The sequence below is a fragment of the Salvelinus alpinus genome, chromosome 15 (assembly GCF_045679555.1).
Source record: "Salvelinus alpinus chromosome 15, SLU_Salpinus.1, whole genome shotgun sequence".
Taxonomy (NCBI): Eukaryota; Metazoa; Chordata; class Actinopteri; order Salmoniformes; family Salmonidae; genus Salvelinus; species Salvelinus alpinus.
The window spans coordinates 23,517,520-23,541,911 of NC_092100.1; the positions used below are offsets into that span (position 1 = coordinate 23,517,520).

Sequence of the window (24,392 nt, forward strand, 5' to 3'; positions counted from 1 at the left end):
CGAGGACAGACGCTACGCGCTTCAGCACTCGGCGGTCCCATTCTGTGAGCTTGTGTGGCCTACCACTTCGTGGCTGAGCCATTCCTGCTCCTAGACGTTTCCACTTCACAATAACAGCACTTACAGTTTACCGGGGCAGATCTAGCAGGGCAGAAATTTAACCAACTGACTTGTTGAAAAGCTGGCATCCTATAACGGTGCCACGTTGAAAGGCACTGAGCTCTTCAGTGAGGCCATTCTACTGCCAATGTTTGTCTATGGAGATTGCATGGCTGTGCACGATTGTATACACCGTCAGCAACGGGTTGGCTGATATAGCAGAATCCACAAATTTTGAAGGGGTGTCCACATACTTTGTGTATATAGTGTATGAACGAACTGTTTCGGATGGGAAACATGCGGGCGCCTTTAGTCATGGGCAGGAGGGGTTAAGAGATCAGACCCTCCAGAGAGAGAGCGAGACCATAGCAGAGGGATTGTTAAACACACCCTGGGGCAAGTCAAATAAACAGGTTTCATGAGCCCGGGCCGTAACCACTACACACACAAACGGAGCAGTGACCTGATTAGGCCTGGCTACCTATGTAATGTCTCTCTGCCCAGAAGCAAGGCAATGAGATTGGAGTAGCAGAGCAAGGGGAATGACAGCAGCAGAAACATAACAATGCTTAAAAAGAGGTCCAACCTTTCTGAATCTCAGTCAGTCTCGTATGTGGTCTTTGGTAAACTCTGGAAAGTAGGGAATGTGCAGAGAGGAGGGGTGGAGTGCTATGCTTCTAGCCTAAATGTAGCTGTCTGTATGTGGAAATAGAAATTAAGAGCAAACGGCAGGGTAAATTGTGCATTCAGAAGCTTGCCATCTGTCAGAGATTAGGTCTCTGTCATGGCTCTCTGGTTAGGCATGCTAATGTTTTGACGAGGAACAGGATGCCAATGCACCCAAGACAAATATCTCAATTGAACGACTGTATAAAAAAAAAATATCCACAAAATGTTATGCTTAATTACATAGTTATGAAATTAAAAGTAGAGCTTTGTCTTATTTCCTAATCTAGTTAAAGAAAATGGGACAAAATGAAATTTGACACGATAACAATAATTATTAAGAGCAGCTCTTGAAGTTCAATAGGCCTAATTCAAGACAGTCCAAAACTAAAATTACCTCAGGAATGTCAATAATGTCCCATACACCAGATGGGAATGTCTGAAACCACAACACATGTACAGTAGCATAAGCAAAGGGAGTTATCACTGAGGGGGCATTGTATGGACCGAGTCTCAAATGGCACCTTATTCCCTATATAATGCACTACTTTTGACCATTCAGGGACCATAGAACTCTGTTCGAAAGTAGTGCACTGTATAGGGAATAGGGTGCCATTTGGGATGCATAGTGTCCCTATAAATGACTGAGTAGCTAGTAACCCACACCAGCTGATGGTCTAGATGGTCACAGTGGCTAGTCTCTTACCTGGGCGACAGGTCTTCCCATCCTCCTTGAGCTTGACTCCAGTGGGGCATGCACAGCTGTAAAAGGGTTGCATGGGCGACAGCAGGCACAAGTGGGAGCAGCCTCCATTGCTGTCGCTGCATGGGGTATGGACTGTGGGCGCAATGAGCAATGTCAGAAGAGATAACACAGATGGGGTCCTTTCAGTTTCACTGACTAAGACTGAAATCCACACTGCAAACACCCATCAGTCCCTCCAGAATTTTGTTTGGATTTTTTGGTGATATTTTCAGGAAAGGTTATTGACTTTGCTGCATCAATTTTGACATTTTCAAATGATTTTGTCCAAATTCTCACAAAAATCCACTGACTAGGGAAAGTTTGATGATGTGTAACTTGATTGAAACATTTGCGATTGGTTAAAATTGCAAGCCCTCTTTTTTTGTACTGCGGTGATGTGTCAGTTTTAGGCGATAATATTGCAATGATTTGAATGTTTTATGCGGAAATATTGCAGTGATTGGTCAAATTTGCAAGCTCACATAATATGCAGGAAATTTATGATTTAACAAAAACAATTCTATCACAAAATCGCATAATCCTGGAGGGACTGTTCTAGTCATATGCATTGGTGTATATTCAGAGAACCATTTTCACAACATAACAATTGATGGAAAACTTGGGAAGACTAAAAATAAAACCAAAGAAAAACATTTTCAAACAAGACCAACATTGACATTTCCCTCCACAATAAAATCACTGCTTGGACAATAGCTGTGCCATAAAGTTTGATATCATGTGGTGTGATTTTCCTTGTCTACTCTCAGCATGGCACTACAGAGCTACAGAGCCCAGCGGCTAGCACAGCAGAGCAGAAAACACCAACCCTCTCCCCTCCACACAGCACTACAGGCTGATTACAAGGCCACAGTCAAAAGACAAACTACTCAAACTCCTGTCACACAGTCTAAAAAAAGCCAATACATTTTTGGATTTGATTAATGGAGGCTTGATATACAGGTAAGGTGATGATTTATTGGCCAATGTTTATAATTTTTTTAAATGTTTATTTAACTAGGCAAGTCAGTTAAGAACACATTCTTAATCACAATGACAACCTACCAGGGAATAGCAGGTTAACTGCCTTGTTCAGGGGCAGAATGACAGATTTTTACCTTGTCAGCTCGGGGATTCGATCCAACCTTTTGGTTACTGGCCCAACGCTCTAACCACTAGGCTACCTCCTCAATTTCCATGTCATTTACTCAAAAAATCGAACCCTTCTTTCTCTACATCCCCTGCCCTCCCCAAACTCCTGGAGAGAAGCAAACCACCATAATGGTGGAGTTCTTTATCATTCACTCCCATTGGCGCACCAATGTTTACACACTGCCAAAGTAATCAGTTCGTCACTCCCAGTCTCAACACACACCCACGCATGCATACACACATGCCACGGAGATGGGAATCATAGCGTGCTGGAACGGCTCTGTTTCTGCACAGCACAGACATTTATTTGTCCAGCCAGGAATGTCAGACATTTGAAAATGTTCATTTCTTGACAGATTAATTGTACACCATGACCCAATTTTACTGTGTATGGACACTAACTGTCCATCAGGTCAGTCTAAAAAATATCCTTACAAAACAAAGACAATCTGTTGTGTTGTGCATAAGAACACTAAGAGTACTGGGGGGACATTCATGTGTACTTAACATTAACATGTTGCACAGATTGAACTGAAAAGGCACTACATACTGTCTGGTTGTCTGATTGATTTTATTGTTGTGTCATGCATCTTTACAATGCCCAGCCCACATGGGCTTATTAAACATTATTTGCTTAATCCAAACAAGATGATCATACATGAACACACATACATTCATGTAGGCTGTCTAATAGGACACATCATTAGTTAAAGTCTGGCTGGCTGTCTATCTGGACCCAGCACTAGTTACTGTCTGGCTGGCTGTCTAATTGGACACATCATTAGTTAAAGTCTGGCTGGCTGTCTATCTGGACCCAGCACTAGTTACTGTCTGGCTGGCTGTCTATCTGGACCAAGCACTAGTTACTGTCTGTCTGGCTGTCATTCTGGACCCAGCACTAGTTACTGTCTGGCTGGCTGTCTAATAGGACACATCATTAGTTAAAGTCTGGCTGGCTGTCTATCTGGACCCAGCACTAGTTACTGTCTGGCTGGCTGTCTATCTGGACCAAGCACTAGTTACTGTCTGGCTGGCTGTCTATCTGGACCCAGCACTAGTTACTGTCTGTCTGGCTGTCATTCTGGACCCAGCACTAGTTACTGTCTGGCTGGCTGTCTAATAGGACACATCATTAGTTAAAGTCTGGCTGGCTGTCTATCTGGACCCAGCACTAGTTACTGTCTGTCTGTCTGTCATTCTGGACCAAGCACTAGTTACTGTCTGGCTGGCTGTCTATCTGGACCCAGCACTAGTTACTGTCTGTCTGGCTGTCATTCTGGACCCAGCACTAGTTACTGTCTGGCTGTCTATCTGGACCCAGCATTAGTTACTGTCTGTCTGGCTGTCTATCTGGACCCAGCACTAGTTACTGTCTGGCTGGCTGTCTATCTGGACCAAGCACTAGTTACTGTCTGTCTGGCTGTCATTCTGGACCCAGCACTAGTTACTGTCTGGCTGGCTGTCTAATAGGACACATCATTAGTTAAAGTCTGGCTGGCTGTCTATCTGGACCCAGCACTAGTTACTGTCTGGCTGGCTGTCTATCTGGACCAAGCACTAGTTACTGTCTGGCTGGCTGTCTATCTGGACCCAGCACTAGTTACTGTCTGTCTGGCTGTCATTCTGGACCCAGCACTAGTTACTGTCTGGCTGGCTGTCTAATAGGACACATCATTAGTTAAAGTCTGGCTGGCTGTCTATCTGGACCCAGCACTAGTTACTGTCTGTCTGTCTGTCATTCTGGACCAAGCACTAGTTACTGTCTGGCTGGCTGTCTATCTGGACCCAGCACTAGTTACTGTCTGTCTGGCTGTCATTCTGGACCCAGCACTAGTTACTGTCTGGCTGTCTATCTGGACCCAGCATTAGTTACTGTCTGTCTGGCTGTCATTCTGGACCCAGCACTAGTTACTGTCTGGCTGGCTGTCTATTTGGACCCAGCACTAGTTACTGCCTGGCTGGTTGTCTATCGATCTGGACCCAGCACTTGTTACTGTCTGGCTGTCTATCTGGACCCAGCACTAGTTACTGTCTGGCTGGCTGTCTATCTGGACCCAGCACTAGTTACTGTCTGGCTGGCTGTCTATCTGGACCCAGCACTAGTTACTGTCTGGCTGGCTGTCTATCTGGACCCAGCACTAGTTACTGTCTGGCTGGCTGTCATTCTGGACCCAGCACTAGTTACTGTCTGGCTGGCTGTCTATCTGGACCCAGCATTAGTTAAAGTCTGGCTGGCTGTCTATCTGGACCAAGCACTAGTTACTGTCTGGCTGGCTGTCATTCTGGACCCAGCACTAGTTACTGTCTGGCTGGCTGTCTATCTGGACCCAGCACTAGTTACTGTCTGTCTGTCATTCTGGACCCAGCATTAGTTAAAGTCTGGCTGGCTGTCTATCTGGACCAAGCACTAGTTAAAGTCTGTCTGGCTGTCTATCTGGACCCAGCACTAGTTACTGTCTGGCTGGCTGTCTATCTGGACCAAGCACTAGTTAAAGTCTGGCTGGCTGTCTATCTGGACCCAGCACTAGTTACTGTCTGACTGGCTGTCTATCAATCTGGACCCAGCATTAGTTACTGTCTGTCTGGACCCAGCACTTGTTACTGTCTGGCTGGCTGTCTAGACGCAGCACAAGTTACTGTCTTGCTGTCTATCTGGACCCAGCATTAGTTACTGTCTGTCTAGCTGTCTTATCTGGACCCAGCACTAGTTACTGTCTGACTGGCTGTCTATCAATCTGGACCCAGCATTAGTTACTGTCTGTCTGGACCCAGCACTAGTTACTGTCTGGCTGGCTGTCTAGACGCAGCACAAGTTACTGTCTTGCTGTCTATCTGGACCCAGCATTAGTTACTGTCTGTCTAGCTGTCTATCTGGACCCAGCATTAGTTGCTGTGTGACTGTCTATCTGGACCCAGCATTAGTTACTGTCTGTCTAGCTGTCTATCTGGACCAAGCATAAGTTACTGTCTGGCTGTTTGTCTGTCTGGACCCAACATTAGTTACTGTCTGGCTGTATATCTGGACCCAGCATTAGTCACAGTCTGGCTGTATATCTGGACCCAGCATTAGTCACAGTCTGGCTGTTTATCTGGACCCAGCATTAGTCACAGTCTGGCTGTATATCTGGACCCAGCATTAGTTGCTGTGTGACTGTCTATCTGGACCCAGCATTAGTTACTGTCTGTCTAGCTGTCTATCTGGACCCAGCATAAGTTACTGTCTGGCTGTTTGTCTGTCTGGACCCAACATTAGTTACTGTCTGGCTGTATATCTGGACCCAACATTAGTCACAGTCTGGCTGTATATCTGGACCCAGCATTAGTCACAGTCTGGCTGTATATCTGGACCCAACATTAGTCACAGTCTGGCTGTATATCTGGACCCAGCATTAGTCACAGTCTGGCTGTATATCTGGACCCAGCATTAGTCACAGTCTGGCTGTATATCTGGACCCAGCATTAGTTAATAACTGGCTCTCTATCTGTACTCAGCATTAGTTACTGTCTGCCTGTCTATCTGGACCCAGCAGTAGATACTGTCTGACTCTCTAGCTGGACCCATCAGTAGTTACTGTCTGGGCTGTCTATCTGGATCCAGCAGCAGTTACTGTCTATCTGGACCCAGCAACAGTTACTGTCTATCTGGACCCAGCAACAGTTACTGTCTATCTGGACCCAGCAACAGTTACTGTCTGGGTTGTCTATCTGGACCCAGCAGCAGTTACTGTCTATCTGGACCCAGCAACAGTTACTGTCTGGGTTGTCTATCTGGACCCAGCAGCAGTTACTGTTGTCATGACGTTGGGTTGGGGGTAGGTTTACGACAGTCATAAATACCTCTTTCCCCCTTTTTCTCTCTCCCCACTATAACTGATGTGACATAAGGAAACCCACGGGTTAACATAGAGATTCTGGGTAACATCAGAAGGTGGGGGGAAATGAACTATATTCTGGTAATCCAACCAACTGTACATATGCGGTGGTACTTAAGGTATATTATGTCAGTTCGGTTGCCCTCTGACACATTCTCATCAATGATAGAATGACATAAACGCTACTGTGAAAAGTCTAAACGTCAGAGGTATCGGATTCACATGGAATTGTTGTTTAATTCAAATGTTTGAATATGACATTGTTTGTGAAGAGGTGAAATGTAATTTTACCTTCCAAATGAGAGATCTGTGTTTTCATAAATTTGGCTTCTGCTCAACCAGGGGCCCGCCCCTGTGAAGAGACCTGGGTAATAGACTTTTCAGACACACCCCTCTACCTCCACTATATAAAGCCAGTGACAAAAATGTAACTTCCTGTTCCGGGTACATTTTGGATGACGATCCGATGTCAAGATGGTTCAGACAATAACTACAGAACTAGGCCAACATCAGCATGGACTTTGATTGTGAATGGTATGAACTTTGAACTCGTGTTCACTACAGAAGTGATATCTCCTAGCCGTTGAGTTGGCAACAGCTGCTACAAACGCAGGTTAGGAAGGACAGTCCGAGTATCCCGTCTTCCACACACAACGTTACTACAAAGTATCCCGTGACAACCAGAGACATTCTCCAAAGGACAGAGGACTCGGGTTGGCGATACGTTCTTCCATCTACCACCAACCTACTGAAGCGCAGCTCAGAGTAAATATGTATTGCATTTTCCTTGTCAAATGGGCGGTAATTTAGAATGCATAAGAAACTATATTTACGAGAGCACAGCTTTTGCCCTGTTCCGAATCTCCCGCTCTTTCACTAAAATCCCGCCCCTTCCCTTTGTGTAACAAGCTGTCATATCTATTCCGCCCGCTAGGGACGTTTTCTGTATGACGTAATTTGTGATCAAGTTATGATCTAATTGTATATGTGTGATTCTGTGTGATTAGTTAGGTATTTAGTAAATAAATAATTAAACCCAATTTTGTATTGCTGATTCAACTTGTTAGCCAGGATTCTTGCAGATAATCAAGGACTTACAACTTTCAGATGAGACTGAATATAATGACGATTAATGTGACGGCTGTTTAGTAAAATATTACAAAATCTTTAAGAGTTTATTCGAAAGATAACAGCTCTATAAATATTCTTTCGTGGTGTCCCTCTCTAGTTAATTAATATTTACATGATTAGTTCAATCAGGTAATATTAATTACGGAGAAATAATTTTATAGAATAGCATGTCATAGCAATCAATCTGGCATATTCAAAGACACGACACTGTCTATCTGGACCCAGCAACAGTTACTGTCTGGGTTGTCTATCTGGACCCAGCAACAGTTACTGTCTGGGTTGTCTATCTGGACCCAGCAGCAGTTACTGTCTATCTGGACCCAGCAGCAGTTACTGTCTATCTGGACCCAGCAGCAGTTACTGTCTATCTGGACCCAGCAGAACTTATTATCTGGCTGTCTATCTGGACCCAGCAGAACTTATTATCTGGCTGTCTATCTGGACCCAGCAGTACTTACTATCTGGCTGTCTATCTGGACCCAGCAGTACTTACTATCTGGCTGTCTATCTGGACCCAGCAGTACTTACTATCTGGCTGTCTATCTGGACCCAGCAGTACTTACTATCTGGCTGTCTATCTGGACCCAGCAGTACTTACTATCTGGCTGTCTATCTGGACCCAGCAGTACTTACTATCTGGCTGTCTATCTGGACCCAGCAGTACTTACTATCTGGCTGTCTATCTGGACCCAGCAGTACTTACTATCTGGCTGTCTATCTGGACCCAGCAGTACTTACTGTCTGGCTGTCTATCTATCTGAACCCAGCAGTACTTACTGTCTGGCTGTCTATCTATCTGAACCCAGCAGTACTTACTGTCTGGCTGTCTATCTATCTGAACCCAGCAGTACTTACTGTCTGGCTGTCTATCTATCTGGACCGAGCAGTACTTACTGTCTGGCTGTCTATCTATCTGAACCCAGCAGTACTTACTGTCTGGCTGTCTATCTATCTGAACCCAGCAGTACTTACTGTCTGGCTGTCTATCTATCTGAACCCAGCAGTACTTACTGTCTGGCTGTCTATCTATCTGGACCCAGCAGTACTTACTGTCTGGCTGTCTATCTATCTGAACCCAGCAGTACTTACTGTCTGGCTGTCTATCTATCTGAACCCAGCAGTACTTACTGTCTGGCTGTCTATCTATCTGAACCCAGCAGTACTTACTGTCTGGCTGTCTATCTATCTGAACCCAGCAGTACTTACTGTCTGGCTGTCTATCTATCTGAACCCAGCAGTACTTACTGTCTGGCTGTCTATCTATCTGAACCCAGCAGTACTTACTGTCTGGCTGTCTATCTATCTGAACCCAGCAGTACTTACTGTCTGGCTGTCTATCTATCTGAACCCAGCAGTACTTACTGTCTGGCTGTCTATCTATCTGAACCCAGCAGTACTTACTGTCTGGCTGTCTATCTATCTGAACCCAGCAGTACTTACTGTCTGGCTGTCTATCTATCTGAACCCAGCAGTACTTACTGTCTGGCTGTCTATCTATCTGAACCCAGCAGTACTTACTGTCTGGCTGTCTATCTATCTGAACCCAGCAGTACTTACTGTCTGGCTGTCTATCTATCTGAACCCAGCAGTACTTACTGTCTGGCTGTCTATCTATCTGAACCCAGCAGTACTTACTGTCTGGCTGTCTATCTATCTGAACCCAGCAGTACTTACTGTCTGGCTGTCTATCTATCTGAACCCAGCAGTACTTACTGTCTGGCTGTCTATCTATCTGAACCCAGCAGTACTTACTGTCTGGCTGTCTATCTATCTGAACCCAGCAGTACTTACTGTCTGGCTGTCTATCTATCTGAACCCAGCAGTACTTACTGTCTGGCTGTCTATCTATCTGAACCCAGCAGTACTTACTGTCTGGCTGTCTATCTATCTGAACCCAGCAGTACTTACTGTCTGGCTGTCTATCTATCTGGACCCAGCAGTACTTACTGTCTGGCTGTCTATCTGGACCCAGCAGTACTTACTGTCTGGCTGTCTATCTGAACCCAGCACTTGGATGTCCATGGGGGAGTAGATTCCACTGAGTATCTCCCTCCTCTTGTCTCCAGTGTGTTTGTTGCAGGCGTGGATGGAGCGGGTCTGCCAGTCTGTCCAGTAGAGAGTCTCGTCTGACAGGGTGAGGGCAAACGGGTGGGTGAGGGTGCCCTCCACCACAGTCTCCCTGTGAATTCAACATATGTTTACAGATCAGAATACAGTTTTTATCTTTAATGCATGACAGTTCAAAACTAACCACCCAAAAACAACCGAGAGCCCCTTGGTTGGGATCTCTGCGAGACCCTAAAGCAGATCTGTTAAAAACACGTAGCGTTCAGGAGCCGCTTCAAGCCTTTTACATTTACATTACATTTAAGTCATTTAGCAGACGCTCTTATCCAGAGCAACTTACAAATTGGTGCATTCACCTTATGATATCCAGTGGAACAACCACTTTACAATAGTGCATCTAACTCTTTTAAGGGGGGGGGGGTTAGAAGGATTACTTTATCCTATCCTAGGTATTCCTTAAAGAGGTGGGGTTTCAGGTGTCTCCGGAAGGTGGTGATTGACTCCGCTGACCTGGCGTCGTGAGGGAGTTTGTTCCACCATTGGGGTGCCAGAGCAGCGAACAGTTTTGACTGGGCTGAGCGGGAACTGTACTTCCTCAGAGGTAGGGAGGCGAGCAGGCCAGAGGTGGATGAACGCAGTGCCCTTGTTTGGGTGTAGGGCCTGATCAGAGCCTGAAGGTACGGAGGTGCCGTTCCCCTCACAGCTCCGTAGGCAAGCACCATGGTCTTGTAGCGGATGCGAGCTTCAACTGGAAGCCAGTGGAGAGAGCGGAGGAGCGGGGTGACGTGAGAGAACTTGGGAAAGTTGAACACCAGACGGGCTGCTTTCCCAGGAGGAAATAAAACAAATCAGGTTGTCAGACTTTAATGGAGCATCTGGTACACTCTTTAGAAGGGGAACGGTTGCACTAATGGTACAGCTGTCCTGATTCAGTGGGGAAGTAAGTCAGAGCAGAACAGCATAGAGTGCAGCCCCATCCACTAGTACAGCACTCTGCTCCACCAGACAACACAGTCAGGCCAGTGACGACATACATTTGAAGTCGTAAGTTTACATACACTTAGGTTGGAGTCATTACAACTCGTTTATCAACCACTCCACAAATGTTTTGTTGTTAACAAACTATAGTTTTGGCAAGTCGATTAGGACATCTACTTTGTGCATGACACAAGTAATTTTTCCTACAATTGTTTACAGACAGATTATTTCACTTATAATTCACTGTATCACAATTCCAGTGGGTCAGAAGTTTACACACACTAAGTTGACTGTGCCTTTAAACAGCTTGGACAATTCCAGATATTATGTCATGGCTTTAGAAGCTAGGACACCACAAGTCTGGTTCATCCTTGGGAGCAATTTCCAAACGCCTGAACGTACCACGTTCATCTGTACAAACAATAGTATGCAAGTATAAACACCATGGGACCATGCGGCCGTCATACCGCTCAGGAAGGAGATGTGTTCTGTCTCCTAGAGATGAACGTACTTTGGTGCAAAAAATGCAAATCAATCCCAGAACAGCAGCAAAGGACCTTGTGAAGATGCTGGAGGAAACAGGTACAAAAGTATCTATATCCACAGTAAAACGAGTCCAATATCAACATAACCTGAAAGGCCGCTCAGGAAGGAAGAAGCCTCTGCTCCAAAACCGCCATAAAAAAGCCAGACTACGGTTTGCAACATCATGTTGTGGGGATGCTTTGCTGCAGGAGGGACTGGTGCACTTCACAAAATAGATGGCATCATGAGGGAGGGAAATTACGTGGATATATTGAAGCAACATCTCAAGACATCAGTCAGGAAGTTAAAGCTTGGTCACAAATGGGTCTTCCAAATGGAAAATGACCCCAAGCATATCTCCAAAGTTGTGGCAAAATAGCTTAAGGACAACAAAGTCAAGGTATTGGAGTGGCCATCACAAAGCCCTGACCTCAATCCCATAGCAAATTGGTGGGCAGAACTGAAAAAGTGTGTGCGAGCAAGGAGGACTACAAACCTGACTCAGTTACACCAGCTCTGTCTGGAGGAATGGGCCAAAATTCACCCAACTTATTGTGGGAAGCTTGTGGAAGGCTACCCAAAACGTTTGCCCCAAGTTAAACAATTTAAAGGCAATGCTACCAAATACTAATTGAGTGTATGTAAACTTCTTACCCACTGGGAATGTGATGAAAGAAAAAAAAGCTGAAATAAATCACTCTACTATTATTCTGACATTTCACATTCTTAAAATTAAGTGGTGATCCTAACTGACCTAAAACAGGGAGTTTTTACTAGCATTAAATGTCAGGAATTGTGAAAAACTGAGTTTAAATGTATTTGGCGAAGGTGTATGTAAACGTACGACTTCAACTGTAAATACATTCAGGATCAAAGCACGGCATGTCACTGCACAAGTGTTAAGAATCCTGATACAGCAGAATTCTGCTTAGGACCTCATCAAAACTTTGGAGGGTTGGTTGGTAAGGGATCCATTTCCAGAGGGATAGAGGGTGACAGCATGTGCTCCGCAAAACGTTAATAGCGTGGGAAGAACTTGGTTGGGAGAGAAGAAATGTATTACATCCAGATTTCACAGCTATTTCGCATTTGACGTACTTGGAAGTTGGACATGTGCGTGTTTGAAGCCATTAAAAACATACTGGAAACTGCTCCATTAATCAGACGTCTCAAGAATGTGCACATGAAAAGCAAAACCTCTCGCTTTAACACAGAGAATAGGTAAATGCTAACAGAAACTACTTCTGGGATGAAGTTTACATTTCTCTGTAAAAGTGCTTATGATAATTCCAACCAACTTCAACAATGGAGTACCATTACTGGAGGTCAATTATGCAATTCAACTGTCTCTTGCCAATTGGAAAATTCTACCATGGTGCATTTTATTCGTATCCTCAATCTCAAATTGGGAAATCGTTTCCTGAGCAATTTATACACAAACTCTAAGGGCAATACAATGGCATTGGTCTTGAGAAAACAGCCTCTCTCATTCTACATCCTGTAGAAAGTGGTCTATTGTCTAAACAAGAAAAGGTAAACATGCCATACCTCTCTTTATTAATATTGCCATTAAACCTCAATTACATAAAGAAAAGTCAACCCTTGCTCCGAGGGCCCCAATCACAACCATAATGCCAAGTCAGATAGGGTTACAACAGTATGGCGGAGAGGTCATTTCCAATTTAGAGAACCACACGGAGGGAGGGGTCACAACTGGACCTACGTGCAGAGCCAATGTTTGGATTGGGGCCTCCAGATTCAAATGTGTTTGGATTGGAGGTTTCATCCTACCATCCTCTGAAATTAAGTTGAGCCCAGTGCCATAGTTCAGTCTGGGATCCCTGTCTGTTTTTCCACTAAGGGTGTAAAAAACAATAATGAGAAAAACATGGAGAGAGAAAGAGGGAGAAAATGTGTGCTCGAGAGAGAAGACCAACTAACCGTGAGGAGCCGTCCAGGTTGGCTCTGTGTATGAAGCTCAGCTTGGCGTCTGCCCAGTACAGTTTCTGTTCGTCCAGGTCAATGGTGAGGCCATTGGGCCAATAGATGTCCACCTCCACGATGATCTTCCTGTTGCTTCCGTCCATCCCTGCCCTCTCGATGCGAGGCTCCTCCCCCCAGTCTGTCCAGTACATATAGCTGAGAAGGAAAGTAACTGTGTCAAAATCACAACCAATCTGATCAGCCCCAACAAACCCACCCACATAACCACATCTGATACCTATGAAAGAAAAGTCCTAAGAAATGATAGGTTTTTATTTTCACCAGGCAAGTCTTGTGGTTGGAGCCAAATGAAGCTGGAAACAAACTAGACAAAACACCCAGCAAAACACAGAGTGAGTCTTATCAGTGGTGCTCTACAAAGGGCTTGAAAGTTTAAACCTTTTTTCTACTTATCCTCATTTTAAAACCACAGATGCTCGCGCACATACGCATGCACAAACACACACAAATTCATGTGCCTACAGGTCCTCTGACAACACCTGATATACATCTTAAAATTCTGCAGATCTGTCTGCATGTTGTGCCGAGAATAGCTGCAGTCGCTTCAATGTGCACTACATTGAAAGCAGGCTTAATTAGGCATGCTAAATTTCTATTCATAGACAGCTATGGAGGTGGATGGACAGGGAAGCCCACCAGCAAATATAACAGATCTAGGTGTGGGCCCTCGGTTTGTTTAAATAGACAGAATCTAAATGGTCTAAGAACTGAAAAGCGATTCTAAAATAACCGAACCAGACACAAACATACAGAATTTGTGAACAACGTATGAGCTGCCTCCTGGTTTCCCAGTCCTGGGCTGGGCTGTGGTTCACAAAATGGCTAGAGAAGGCGTTGGTAGGACTGGGCGATATGGCCAAAATATCATCACAATATTTTTCACATTTTTGACGGTATGACATATTTGAAGGTATTTTAGTTTTTTTAACAATAAAAGTTCTAAATATGCTTTATGAGTAGTGCATGACCCTAGGGTGGCAACACATACAGTACATTCTAAGTGTTTTAATTGGGGATTTCTCCTTTATGATTGATCGAACAGTATAAAACAAACTTCAACCAAATCTTGGGATATCGTGGGCACTTTGAATTCAATGCTGTTTGACATGACAATGAATGAAAAAGCCAGGGAGGAGTTATTGTGACAGGGCTGGAACCAAAGTGTTGGTCAGTGTTTCCCAGTGGACGCTAATTACATGTTATCTTACTTTATGTAGCTGTGTGTCTAAAACAAGTTTTCCCTTGGAACATTAAAGTTAATCCTGTCATCTGATGCTTCTAAAATATTAATGCTTCGCATATTCTTCCGATTTAAAATATACCGTTGCACACACATGCTGATCTAGGTCTACACTGAACCAGAATCTGGTCTTACAGGAGACGTTGAATATGGCGATTCGCCTTCAAGTTCAGGAAGCAGCCATTCAACTGGCCTTTCACCAGCTTTCAAGCTTAATAATGTCAAAGTATGATCGGTACCTACCAAATAATGGAGTTTCACAGAGCAACTATCGTCATTACTGCCATTACGGCCGGTATGTACTTTCATAAAAGGTCTAAATAAGAAGTTACATGCAACCGAAAAAATGCCTTGTCTGGAAAGAATCTAAGTATTGTTTTTGACCAAGTGCGCATGTGCCAAATCTACCTCTTCTGCACCTCCATTAAAATAAAAATGTAGATTTGTGGAAGAATGGATCATCGTTTTACACTCTTCACCCTTTTAACCTTTGTTTCGTTTTATAATCCCATGTTAATACATTGCAAAACTCAGGTTCTTCATGTATGGTTTTGTGAAAAAAAACTTCAAACCTCTTCAAAAATAGCACCAAATCCATGAAATAAAAAGGTATTCCTGCAGTACTTTCCACTGACTAGAGTGAAATTATACTGACTCAATAATGCTAACAATGGATACACATCCTTAATCCCCAACATATAATTAGAAACAGTGCCCTATGAGAGAAGAGCAGTCAACTCCAGAGGATCTAAGCAACACAACAACAGGAAACAGACCCAGCTGAAAGGCAGGTTTTCCACCATCTCACTCAACCAACAGATGCATACAGTGGGGAGAACAAGTATTTGATACACCGCCGATTTTGCAGGTTTTCCTACTTACAAAGCATGTAGAGGTCTGTCATTTTTATCATAGGTACACTTCAACTGTGAGAGACAGAATCTAAAACAAAAATCCAGAAAATCACATTGTATAATTTTTAAGTATTTAATTTGCATTTTATTGCATGACATAAGTATTTGATACATCAGAAAAGCAGAACTTAATATTTGGTACAGAAACCTTTGTTTGCAATTACAGAGTTCATACGTTTCCTGTAGTTCTTGACCAGGTTTGCACACACTGCAGCAGGGATTTTGGCCCACTCCTCCATACAGACCTTCTCCAGATCCTTCAGGTTTCGGGGCTGTCGCTAAGCAATACGGACTTTCAGCTCCCTCCAAAGATTTTCTATTGGGTTCAGGTCTGGAGACTGTCTAGGCCACTCCAGGACCTTGAAATGCTTCTTACGGAGCCACTCCTTAGTTGCCCTGGCTGTGTGTTTCGGGTCGTTGTCATGCTGGAAGACCCAGCCACGACCCATCTTCAATGCTCTTACTGAGGGAAGGAGGTTGTTGGCCAAGATCTCGCGATACATGGCCAAATCCATCCTTCCCTCAATACAGTGCAGTCGTCCTGTCCCCTTTGCAGAAAAGCATCCCCAAAGAATGATGTTTCCACCTCCATGCTTCACGGTTGGGATGGTGTTCTTGGGGTTGTACTCATCCTTCTTCTTCCTCCAAACACGGCGAGTGGAGTTTAGACCAAAAAGCTCTATTTTTGTCTCATCAGACCACATGACCTTCTCCCATTCCTCCTCTGGATCATCCAGATGGTCATTGGCAAACTTCAGACGGGCCTGGACATGCACTGGCTTGAGCAGGGGGACCTTGCGTGCACTGCAGGATTTTAATCCATGACGGCGTGGTGTGTTACTAATGGTTTTCTTTGCGATTGTGGTCCCAGCTCTCTTCAGGTCATTGACCAGGTCCTGCCGTGTAGTTCTGGGCTGATCCCTCACCTTCTTCATGATCATTGATGCCCCACGAGGTGAGATCTTGCATGGAGCCCCAGACCGAGGGTGATTGACCGTCATCTTGAACGTCTTCCATTTTCTAATAATTGCGCCAACAGTTGTTGCCTTCTCACCAAGCTGTTTTTCTATTGTCCTGTAGCCCATCCCAGCCTTGTGCAGGTCTACAATTTTATCCCTGATGTCCTTACACAGCTCTCTGGTCTTGGCCATTGTGGAGAGGTTGGAGTCTGTTTGATTGAGTGTGTGGACAGGTGTCTTTTATACAGGTAACGAGTTCAAACAGGTGGAGTTAATACAGGTAATGAGTGGAGAACAGGAGGGCTTCTCAAAGAAAAACTAACAGGTCTGTGAGAGCCGGAATTCTTACTGGTTGGTAGGTGATCAAATACTTATGTCATGCAATAAAATGCAAATTAATTACTTAAAAATCATACAATGTGATTTTCTGGATTTTTGTTTTAGATTCCATCTCTCACAATTGAAGTGTACCTATGATAAAAAGTACAGACCTCTACATGCTTTGTAAGTAGGAAAACCTGCAAAATTGACAGTGTATCAAATACTTGTTCTCCCCACTGTATATGAACCATAAATACACATGGATGGAAGGGGCTGCTGCTGTGGATACATCACCAACGTCCCAGTCAGGGGAGAGAGAGAGGCCAGGCCAGAGACTCACCGGTGGGCTGGGTTCAGGGCGATGGCCCTGGGCTGGTCCAGGTCCAACCAGAATAGCACCTTGCGAGAGGTGCCATCCAGGTTGGCAACCTCAATGCGATTGGTCTCTGAGTCGGTCCAGTATAGTTTACGGCCCAGCCAATCACAAGCTAGTCCATCAGGGGAGTCGAGACCCGACACAACAACCGTTTGCCTTGTCCCCGAGGCCTCTTTCAGAGCTGAAAACAAAAGCCCAACATTTCAGTAGGAACACTTAGGTCTAAACTTCAATATCAATATCCCTCCATTAATAGTGACATTCTGCTGTTATTTTCTAGATGTATCCATAGGTGTTGGACCTTTCTTCAAGTTTTTCTATGTTTTGCAGAATAAATAGTTTTTCGATTATATTTGCACCAAACTTAAAAACAACTAAATATTTAACACACTTATAAATGTAAGACAACAACATAAGAACAGTCCCTAACTTGGATGTAGCAGTGTGAAGCTTACAGCCGGTGGACTGATTGTAGTAGGTTTGCTTGATGGCCTCCTCGCTGACATCGGTCCAGAAGATGAGTCCTTCAGAGTAGAGGAAGTCCACAGCAGCAGCATCCTCCAGATCACTGACCACCACTGCTGACTCTGGCCTTCCCATCTCCACATCCACCAGCCTCACATCCCGCCGGTTGGCAAACAGCAGCAAGGGGGATCCTGAGGAAAATGAGAAGAAATACATTACATTAAAGAAAAGGTACACAGCCATATACCCTATTCTCATTTAGTACAGCCACCTACCAAGGTTGAAAAGTAACTAAGCAGAGAATTCCATGACAGTTCATGTTAGTTACATTTATGGATGCACACAGACTGATGTCATCACATGCAGACAGTGCTGACACAATGCCTGCAGAGAAAAGAGGAGAGAGGGCTGTGGGTTGGTGTGCCACGCTGTGGTTTACCAGCATGCCAGGTAACTAAGCACCAAGACACCAGACAAGAGCCATCATTGGTTTCCACCACAGCGCCTCACTGGGACAGTTACTCCAATGCTATTCGACATCAGTTTAATATATGAATAAGACTGAGTGGCATAGTAATAGAAAACTTATGGTGTCAACTCTCTGCCACTTGAATAGACTTTTGTTAAAGAGCATAAAGATCTGTACTTGGCCTAATAGAGTTGAAAAAAAGTATTTCCATCTAAAAGGACCCATGAGCATCAACATGTGAAGTTCATAGTAGCCAGGGTTTCCGTTGGCTGGCAACTGGCAGCTTTTTCCTTTTTTTCACTATTACTGAACTAACAAATTGTTTCCGGACAAAATGACCAGCAGAAAATTAATCCCATAGCAAGATAATGCTTTTTATTCATCGATGGAAATACATTTGACAGTCATGCTTATCAGTTGATAGGTTATTTGTGTGTATTTTTGTTAGTCATCATGTATCTTATTTATCCAACACAACTATCACACGCAGACAGCATACAGAGCCTATTTTGAGTGGGATTTCTCCTGCTGTAGTAAAACGTGCTTTTATAAGCCCATTCATTGCGCAACAATTCTAAATGCAATCGCGTGTTTAAAAAAAAACGTTTTGGTGCATGATTAAAAATAGCTAAAATTGTATTTATTTTTTTAACTGGTAATTGAAGCCCGTATTCCATTCAACATTGAAGTGAAGGCAAAAGGCTATCAGCGCGTTTTTGTTTCTCAAAATCATTGTCACATGGTTAATCATAAAAATCGGAATTAAAATGATAAAAATCTTAAAGTTAAAAGTCAACTAATGCGAGATCACCAGCCTCTGCCATATGGACACATTGATATACCGTGTTCCATTGGCAGCTAAAGAAATTGGCAGCTAAAGAAATGAGTCGAAACATCCCACAGCAATTTTTTTTTTAAAGAAGCTAATGATCCTTGATTCCTCTGTGGCTAATTCATGCATTTTGAATGATTTCCTTTATTTCTGTATAGACAGGACTAATTATATAATTTGGGCAAATGTATTTCCATTTACTTCCCTATTGGACCCACCACTATAACATTTCTCTCCTGTTTTGTTGGTTTTCATATCAACTTTCTTTGTTGTGCAGAAGCTAAAATTCAAAAGGCACTCGCACATCTGAGCAATCTTATTTGCAGGTGCATGGCAACAATTGAACAAGATGAAGGAAAAAGGAAACCGCACACTGCTCTTGATAGTATCACTGGTCTTTAATAAGCTTACGTATCGGCCTCACGGCCTTCGTCAGGGCTTTTGTGAATTTAGTGTGCGGTTTCCTTTTTCTTTCATGTTGTGCAGAAGCCAAAAGGCACAATCCTAGTCATATTAGCAACCCATCCTAGTTGTTGCATCTTTAGATTCCACCTCTTTCAAAATGTATAACAGAGATTTTCATCTTGGTCACATACGGAACAGGAGTTGCACGTTCTGTTAAGATGCATTACCATAATCTAAATGGGATTTCTGTCATTCTGAGCAATGGATATGGGTCCGGGAAATTTCTCAAATGGCCAGTAAATTTTAAATCTTTCTGGTCATATTGTCCGGCGCCACATTTTCCTAGCGGAAACCCTGACAGTAGCAATGTAGGTGTCAAATGAAAACTAAGAGAGTCAATTTTATTTTAAAGGCTCATATTTTTTTTTACCATTTTCCATCAAAAAATTTGGAATAAGCAAAGTCTTTGATTTCTGGTAAAAAATCTACCAGAAAAAAAAAAAGTGTTAAAATGCAGAAGAAATATATCAAACCACAATGTTGAAGTAAAGACCCCTGCCAACTAATATCAACACATTTTTTTGGGGAAATTGCCTTCTGTAAGTTTAAGAAACATTACCATACATTGTAATTGTGTTACCAAAAACCCACATATCTAAGATATTTTCTCATTTCTCTTACTAATGATGAGGGAGGATTATGAAAGTTGACAGAAGTAACAAGTAAAGGGTAGACCTACCAATTAGGTAGTGTTAATGATATCAAGATTGTTTATGAATTATGAAGTGATTAAAACTTAATGCTGTTAACAAAATTGGTAATGGAATTAATGCAATTGAATTGGCTACAATGGAAAATCATCGTAGTCACAAACCAGTTGAGTCACCTCCTACTGTACTCCCTTCCACTGCCATACAGTTATGTTCAACCCATAAGTTATTTTGTCATCTGGTGGTCAGAGTACAGTATAATGTACAGTATAGAGGTCGACCGATTATGATTTTTCAACGCCGATACCGATTATTGGAGGACAAAAAAAGACGATACCGATTAATCGGCGGATTTATTTAATTTAAAAAAAATATATATATATATATATATATCATACACACACACACACACACATTTTTGTAATAATGACAATTGCAACAATACTGAATGAACAATGAACACTTTTATTTTAACTTAATATAATACATAAATATACACACACACACAGCTCTGAAGTGACAATGATACTGAAGAGTCTGCTTAGGAGACAAATACTCTCAACTGTTTGAATAAAAATAGAGTTTAAGTTACCTGTGATGAATGTTGAAAACAAAAACTGTCATTTCTATATGCAGGAAATCCTATTTTAATAATGGGCATGGTAAGAATTGACGACCAAAGTGCAGGTCATAATTCCCATGACACCTTCTAGCAGAATCTGAAAAGCGGTTCCTTCATTTATTCCATAGGATATTTTTTAGATTCACTTAAAATAAGGTCTGTGTTTTGTGTAGGCTTACACCACCTTGCCAATTTTCTAACTGTGTAGATATCCATAGGACAAGGTAACTCTGATCAATATTGGCTAAATATAAGCGAAGATCATTTTTTTTGTAGAGTGAATTTATGAAAATATGTTGACAAACGTTACGTTATCCTAGTGAGATTTACACGGGTATCAAAACGTCGAGGCGGTTTAAGCCTGCACGAAACACAGACCTTATTTGAAGTAGATCAAGACATTCTCTATGGAAGACATGAACGGTAAAATAACGAAGGAACCCCTTTCAAATTCAGCCGCAAGTTATTACAGGAATTATAACGCGTCGACTATTTCTCTCTAAACCATATACCTTTGACTAATCCGGAAACTATCACCTCGAAAACAAAACGTTTATTCCGTTCCGTATTTTATCTAATGGGTGGCATCCATGAGTCTAAATATTCCTGTTACATTGCACAACCGTCAATGTTATGTCATAATTACGTAAAATTCTGGCAAATTAGTTCGCAAAGAGCCGGGCGGCCCAAACTGTTGCATATACCCTGACTCTGCGTGCAATGAACGCAAGAGAAATGACACAATTTCACCTGGTTAATATTGCCTGCTAACCTGGATTTATTTTAGCTAAATATGCAGGTTTAAAAATATATACTTGTGTATTGATTTTAAGAAAGGCATTGATGTTTATGGTTAAGTACACATTGGAGCAATGACAGTCATTGATTGATAGTTTTTTATAAGATAAGTTTAATGCTAGCTAGCAATTTACCTTAGCTTACTGCATTCGCGGCACAGGCAGGCTCCTCGTGGAGTGCAATGTAATCAGTGGTAGAGCATTGGACTAGTTAACTGTAGGTTGCAAGATTGGATCCCCCGAGCTGACAAGGTTAAAAATCTGTCGTTCTGCCTCGTTCCTAGGCCATCATTGAAAATAAGAATGTGTTCTTAACTGACTTGCCTAGTTAAATAAAGATTTAATAAAGGTGTAAAAAAAAAAAATATATATATATATATATATATATACATATATATGTGTCTTAAAAACCCTCAAACTTTTACAGATGCAAAATTGAGAGCATCCTGTCAAGCTGTATTACCACCTAGTATGGCAACTGCACCGCTCACAACCGCAAGGCTCTCCAGAGGGTGGTGCTGTCTGCACAAAGCACCACGCATCACCGGGGGCAAACTACATGCCCTCCAGGTCACCTACTGCACCCGATGTCACAGCAAGGCCAAAAAGATCAAGGACAACAACCACCCGAGCCACTGCCTGTTCACAACTCTACCATCCAGAAGGCGAGGTCAGTACAGGTGCATCAAAGCTGGGACCGAGAGACTGAAAAACAGCTCATATAACAAGGCCATCAGACTGTTAAACAGACATCACTAACACAGAGGTTGTTACCTAAATACAGATTTGAAATCATTGGCCACTTTAACAAATGGATCACTAGTCACTTTAATAATGTTTACATATCTTGCATTACTCATCTCATGTATATAATGTATTTTCATACCATCTATTGCATCTTGCCTATGCCGCTCTGTCATTGCTCATCCATATATTTATATGTATTATTCTTATTCCATTCCTTTACTTATATTTGTGTGTATTAGGTAGTTGTTGTGGAATTGTTAGATCATTTGTTAGATATTGCTGCACTGTTGGAACTAGAAGCACAAGCATTTCGCTACAATTTGATGTTAGATGTAAAGCCACAAGTCATAGCCTAACTCTACCATAAGGCCATGTGTGCCTCTTTCCTTTCTTCCCTGAATCACAGGTTCATAGGTCAAAACTGAAAGAGGATAAGTGAGACCTACAGAGGAACATAAGAACACAATGAACACAGTATCCCTCCCTAAAAAAGGTACAGGAGAACTAGGCCTATGCTCTAGAAATGCCACAATCACAGAAACGCTGCCTCTAGAAAATAGGCATAGTCAACACTTGGCATACAACAAGTAGCCTACATGCTTCTTATGAGATCTCAAGGATGTAGTGTAGAAGAAGTCCTAAGTGGTTGTGTGTATTGGCGTGTTGAAAATAAATATGCAGCACTGGTAATCCAAAGGCATTCCTAAAAAGACAGCAGAATGTGGAGGCCCAGGGAGACACCAACGAAAGCCATCAGTGAGGATTCTTGACACCTCAGCCCCCAGTGGATACAGAACAGCGGGGATTACAAAGATCAATCTCTCCACAACAGCTGATCTTTTTATGAGAACAGAGCAGAGGCAGCAGCCAGGCCTGTCCACTCCACATGCTGCAAAGTAGTCGCACTCTGTCTCTGCCACAACCCAAGAGGCAGGGCCAAGGAGAAGCCAGTCTCACTACAAGAAACAATGCCAGCTCTTTCCTAAACATCCATGACTGGCCTCTGGGCACGATCATTCACTGAGAAGAATGTGGTTCCTTATTTTACCATCATCATGTTCAAGTGGCTCCACCAGCAGGATTATCCAGCTAATATATACATGGAAACAAACAGCCTATGGGCCACATTTTCATTTGGTGTTGTAGCTAATAAGGCTGTAGCTTAACTCAGCACTAACATCTAAGTCTAACCGGTGAGGGAATCATCAACTCTATATACACTAGAACAGGGATCATCAAATAGATTCACCTGGGGGACTTTTTTTTCTTGAGCGGATGGTCGACGGGCCGGAACATAACTACAAATAATTTGTAGACTGCAAAAAGCCCAAACAGATACAGTTGAAGTCGTAAGTTTACATACACCTTAGCCAAATACATTTAAACTCAGTTTTTCACAATTCCTGACATTTAATCTGAGTAAAAATTCCCTATGTTAGGTCAGTTAGTCAGAATAATAGTCGAGAGAATGATTTATTTCAGCTTTTATTTCTTTCATCACATTCCCAGTGAGTAATAAGTTTACATACACTCAATTAGTATTTGGTAGGATTGCCTTTAAATTGTTTAACTTGGGTCAAACGTGTCAGGTAGCCTTCCACAAGCTTCCCACAATAAGTCGGGTGAATTTTGGCCCATTCCTCCAGACAGAGCTGGTGTAACTGAGTCAGGTTTGTAGTCCTCCTTGCTCGCACACACTTTTTCAGTTCTGCCCACAAATGTTCTATGGGATTGAGGTCAGGGCTTTGTGATGGCCACTCCAATAGCTTGACTTTGTTGTCCTTAAGCCATTTTGCCCGAACTTTGGAAGTATGCTTGGGGTCATTGTCCATTTGGAAGACCCATTTGCAACCAAGCTTTAACTTCCTGACTGATGTCTTGAGATGTTGCTTCAATATATCCACATAATTTCCCTCCCTCATGATGCCATCTATTTTGTGAAGTGCACCAGTCCCTCCTGCAGCAAAGCACCCCACAACATGATGCTGCCAACCCCATGCTTCACGGTTGGGATGATGTTCTTCGGGCTTGCAAGCCTCCCCCTTTTTCCTCCAAACATAACGATGGTCCTTATGGCCAAACAGTTCTATTTTTGTTTCATCAGACCAGAGGCCATTTCTCCAAAAAGTACAATCTTTGTCCCCATGTGCAGTTGCAAACCATAGTCTGGCTTTTTTAATGGCGGTTTTGGAGCAGTGGCTTCTTCCTTGCTGAGCGGCCTTTCAGGTTATGTCGATATAGGACTCGTTTTACTGTGGATATAGATACTTTTGTACCCGTTTCCTCCAGCATCTTCACA

General features: G+C 42.9%; 1 protein-coding gene across 2 annotated transcripts in view; it reads right to left on the reverse strand.

Annotated features, from left to right (window-relative positions):
* The window catches only part of LOC139539753 (low-density lipoprotein receptor-related protein 5-like), an 83,698-nt gene that overhangs the window by 56,894 nt on the left and 2,412 nt on the right, over positions 1-24,392 (reverse strand). The window contains exons 2-6 of one of the 2 annotated variants that reach the window (XM_071343009.1): positions 17,502-17,702; positions 17,011-17,227; positions 13,174-13,371; positions 9,645-9,841; positions 1,472-1,603 (exon numbers count right to left, since the gene is read on the reverse strand). In XM_071343009.1, coding sequence (XP_071199110.1) covers positions 1,472-1,603; positions 9,645-9,841; positions 13,174-13,371; positions 17,011-17,227; positions 17,502-17,702 — 945 coding nt within the window. Of the gene's footprint in view, positions 1-1,471; positions 1,604-3,955; positions 3,999-9,644; positions 9,842-13,173; positions 13,372-17,010; positions 17,228-17,501; positions 17,703-24,392 lie in introns of those variants that run through there. The other variant, XM_071343011.1, reaches the window with a different exon arrangement.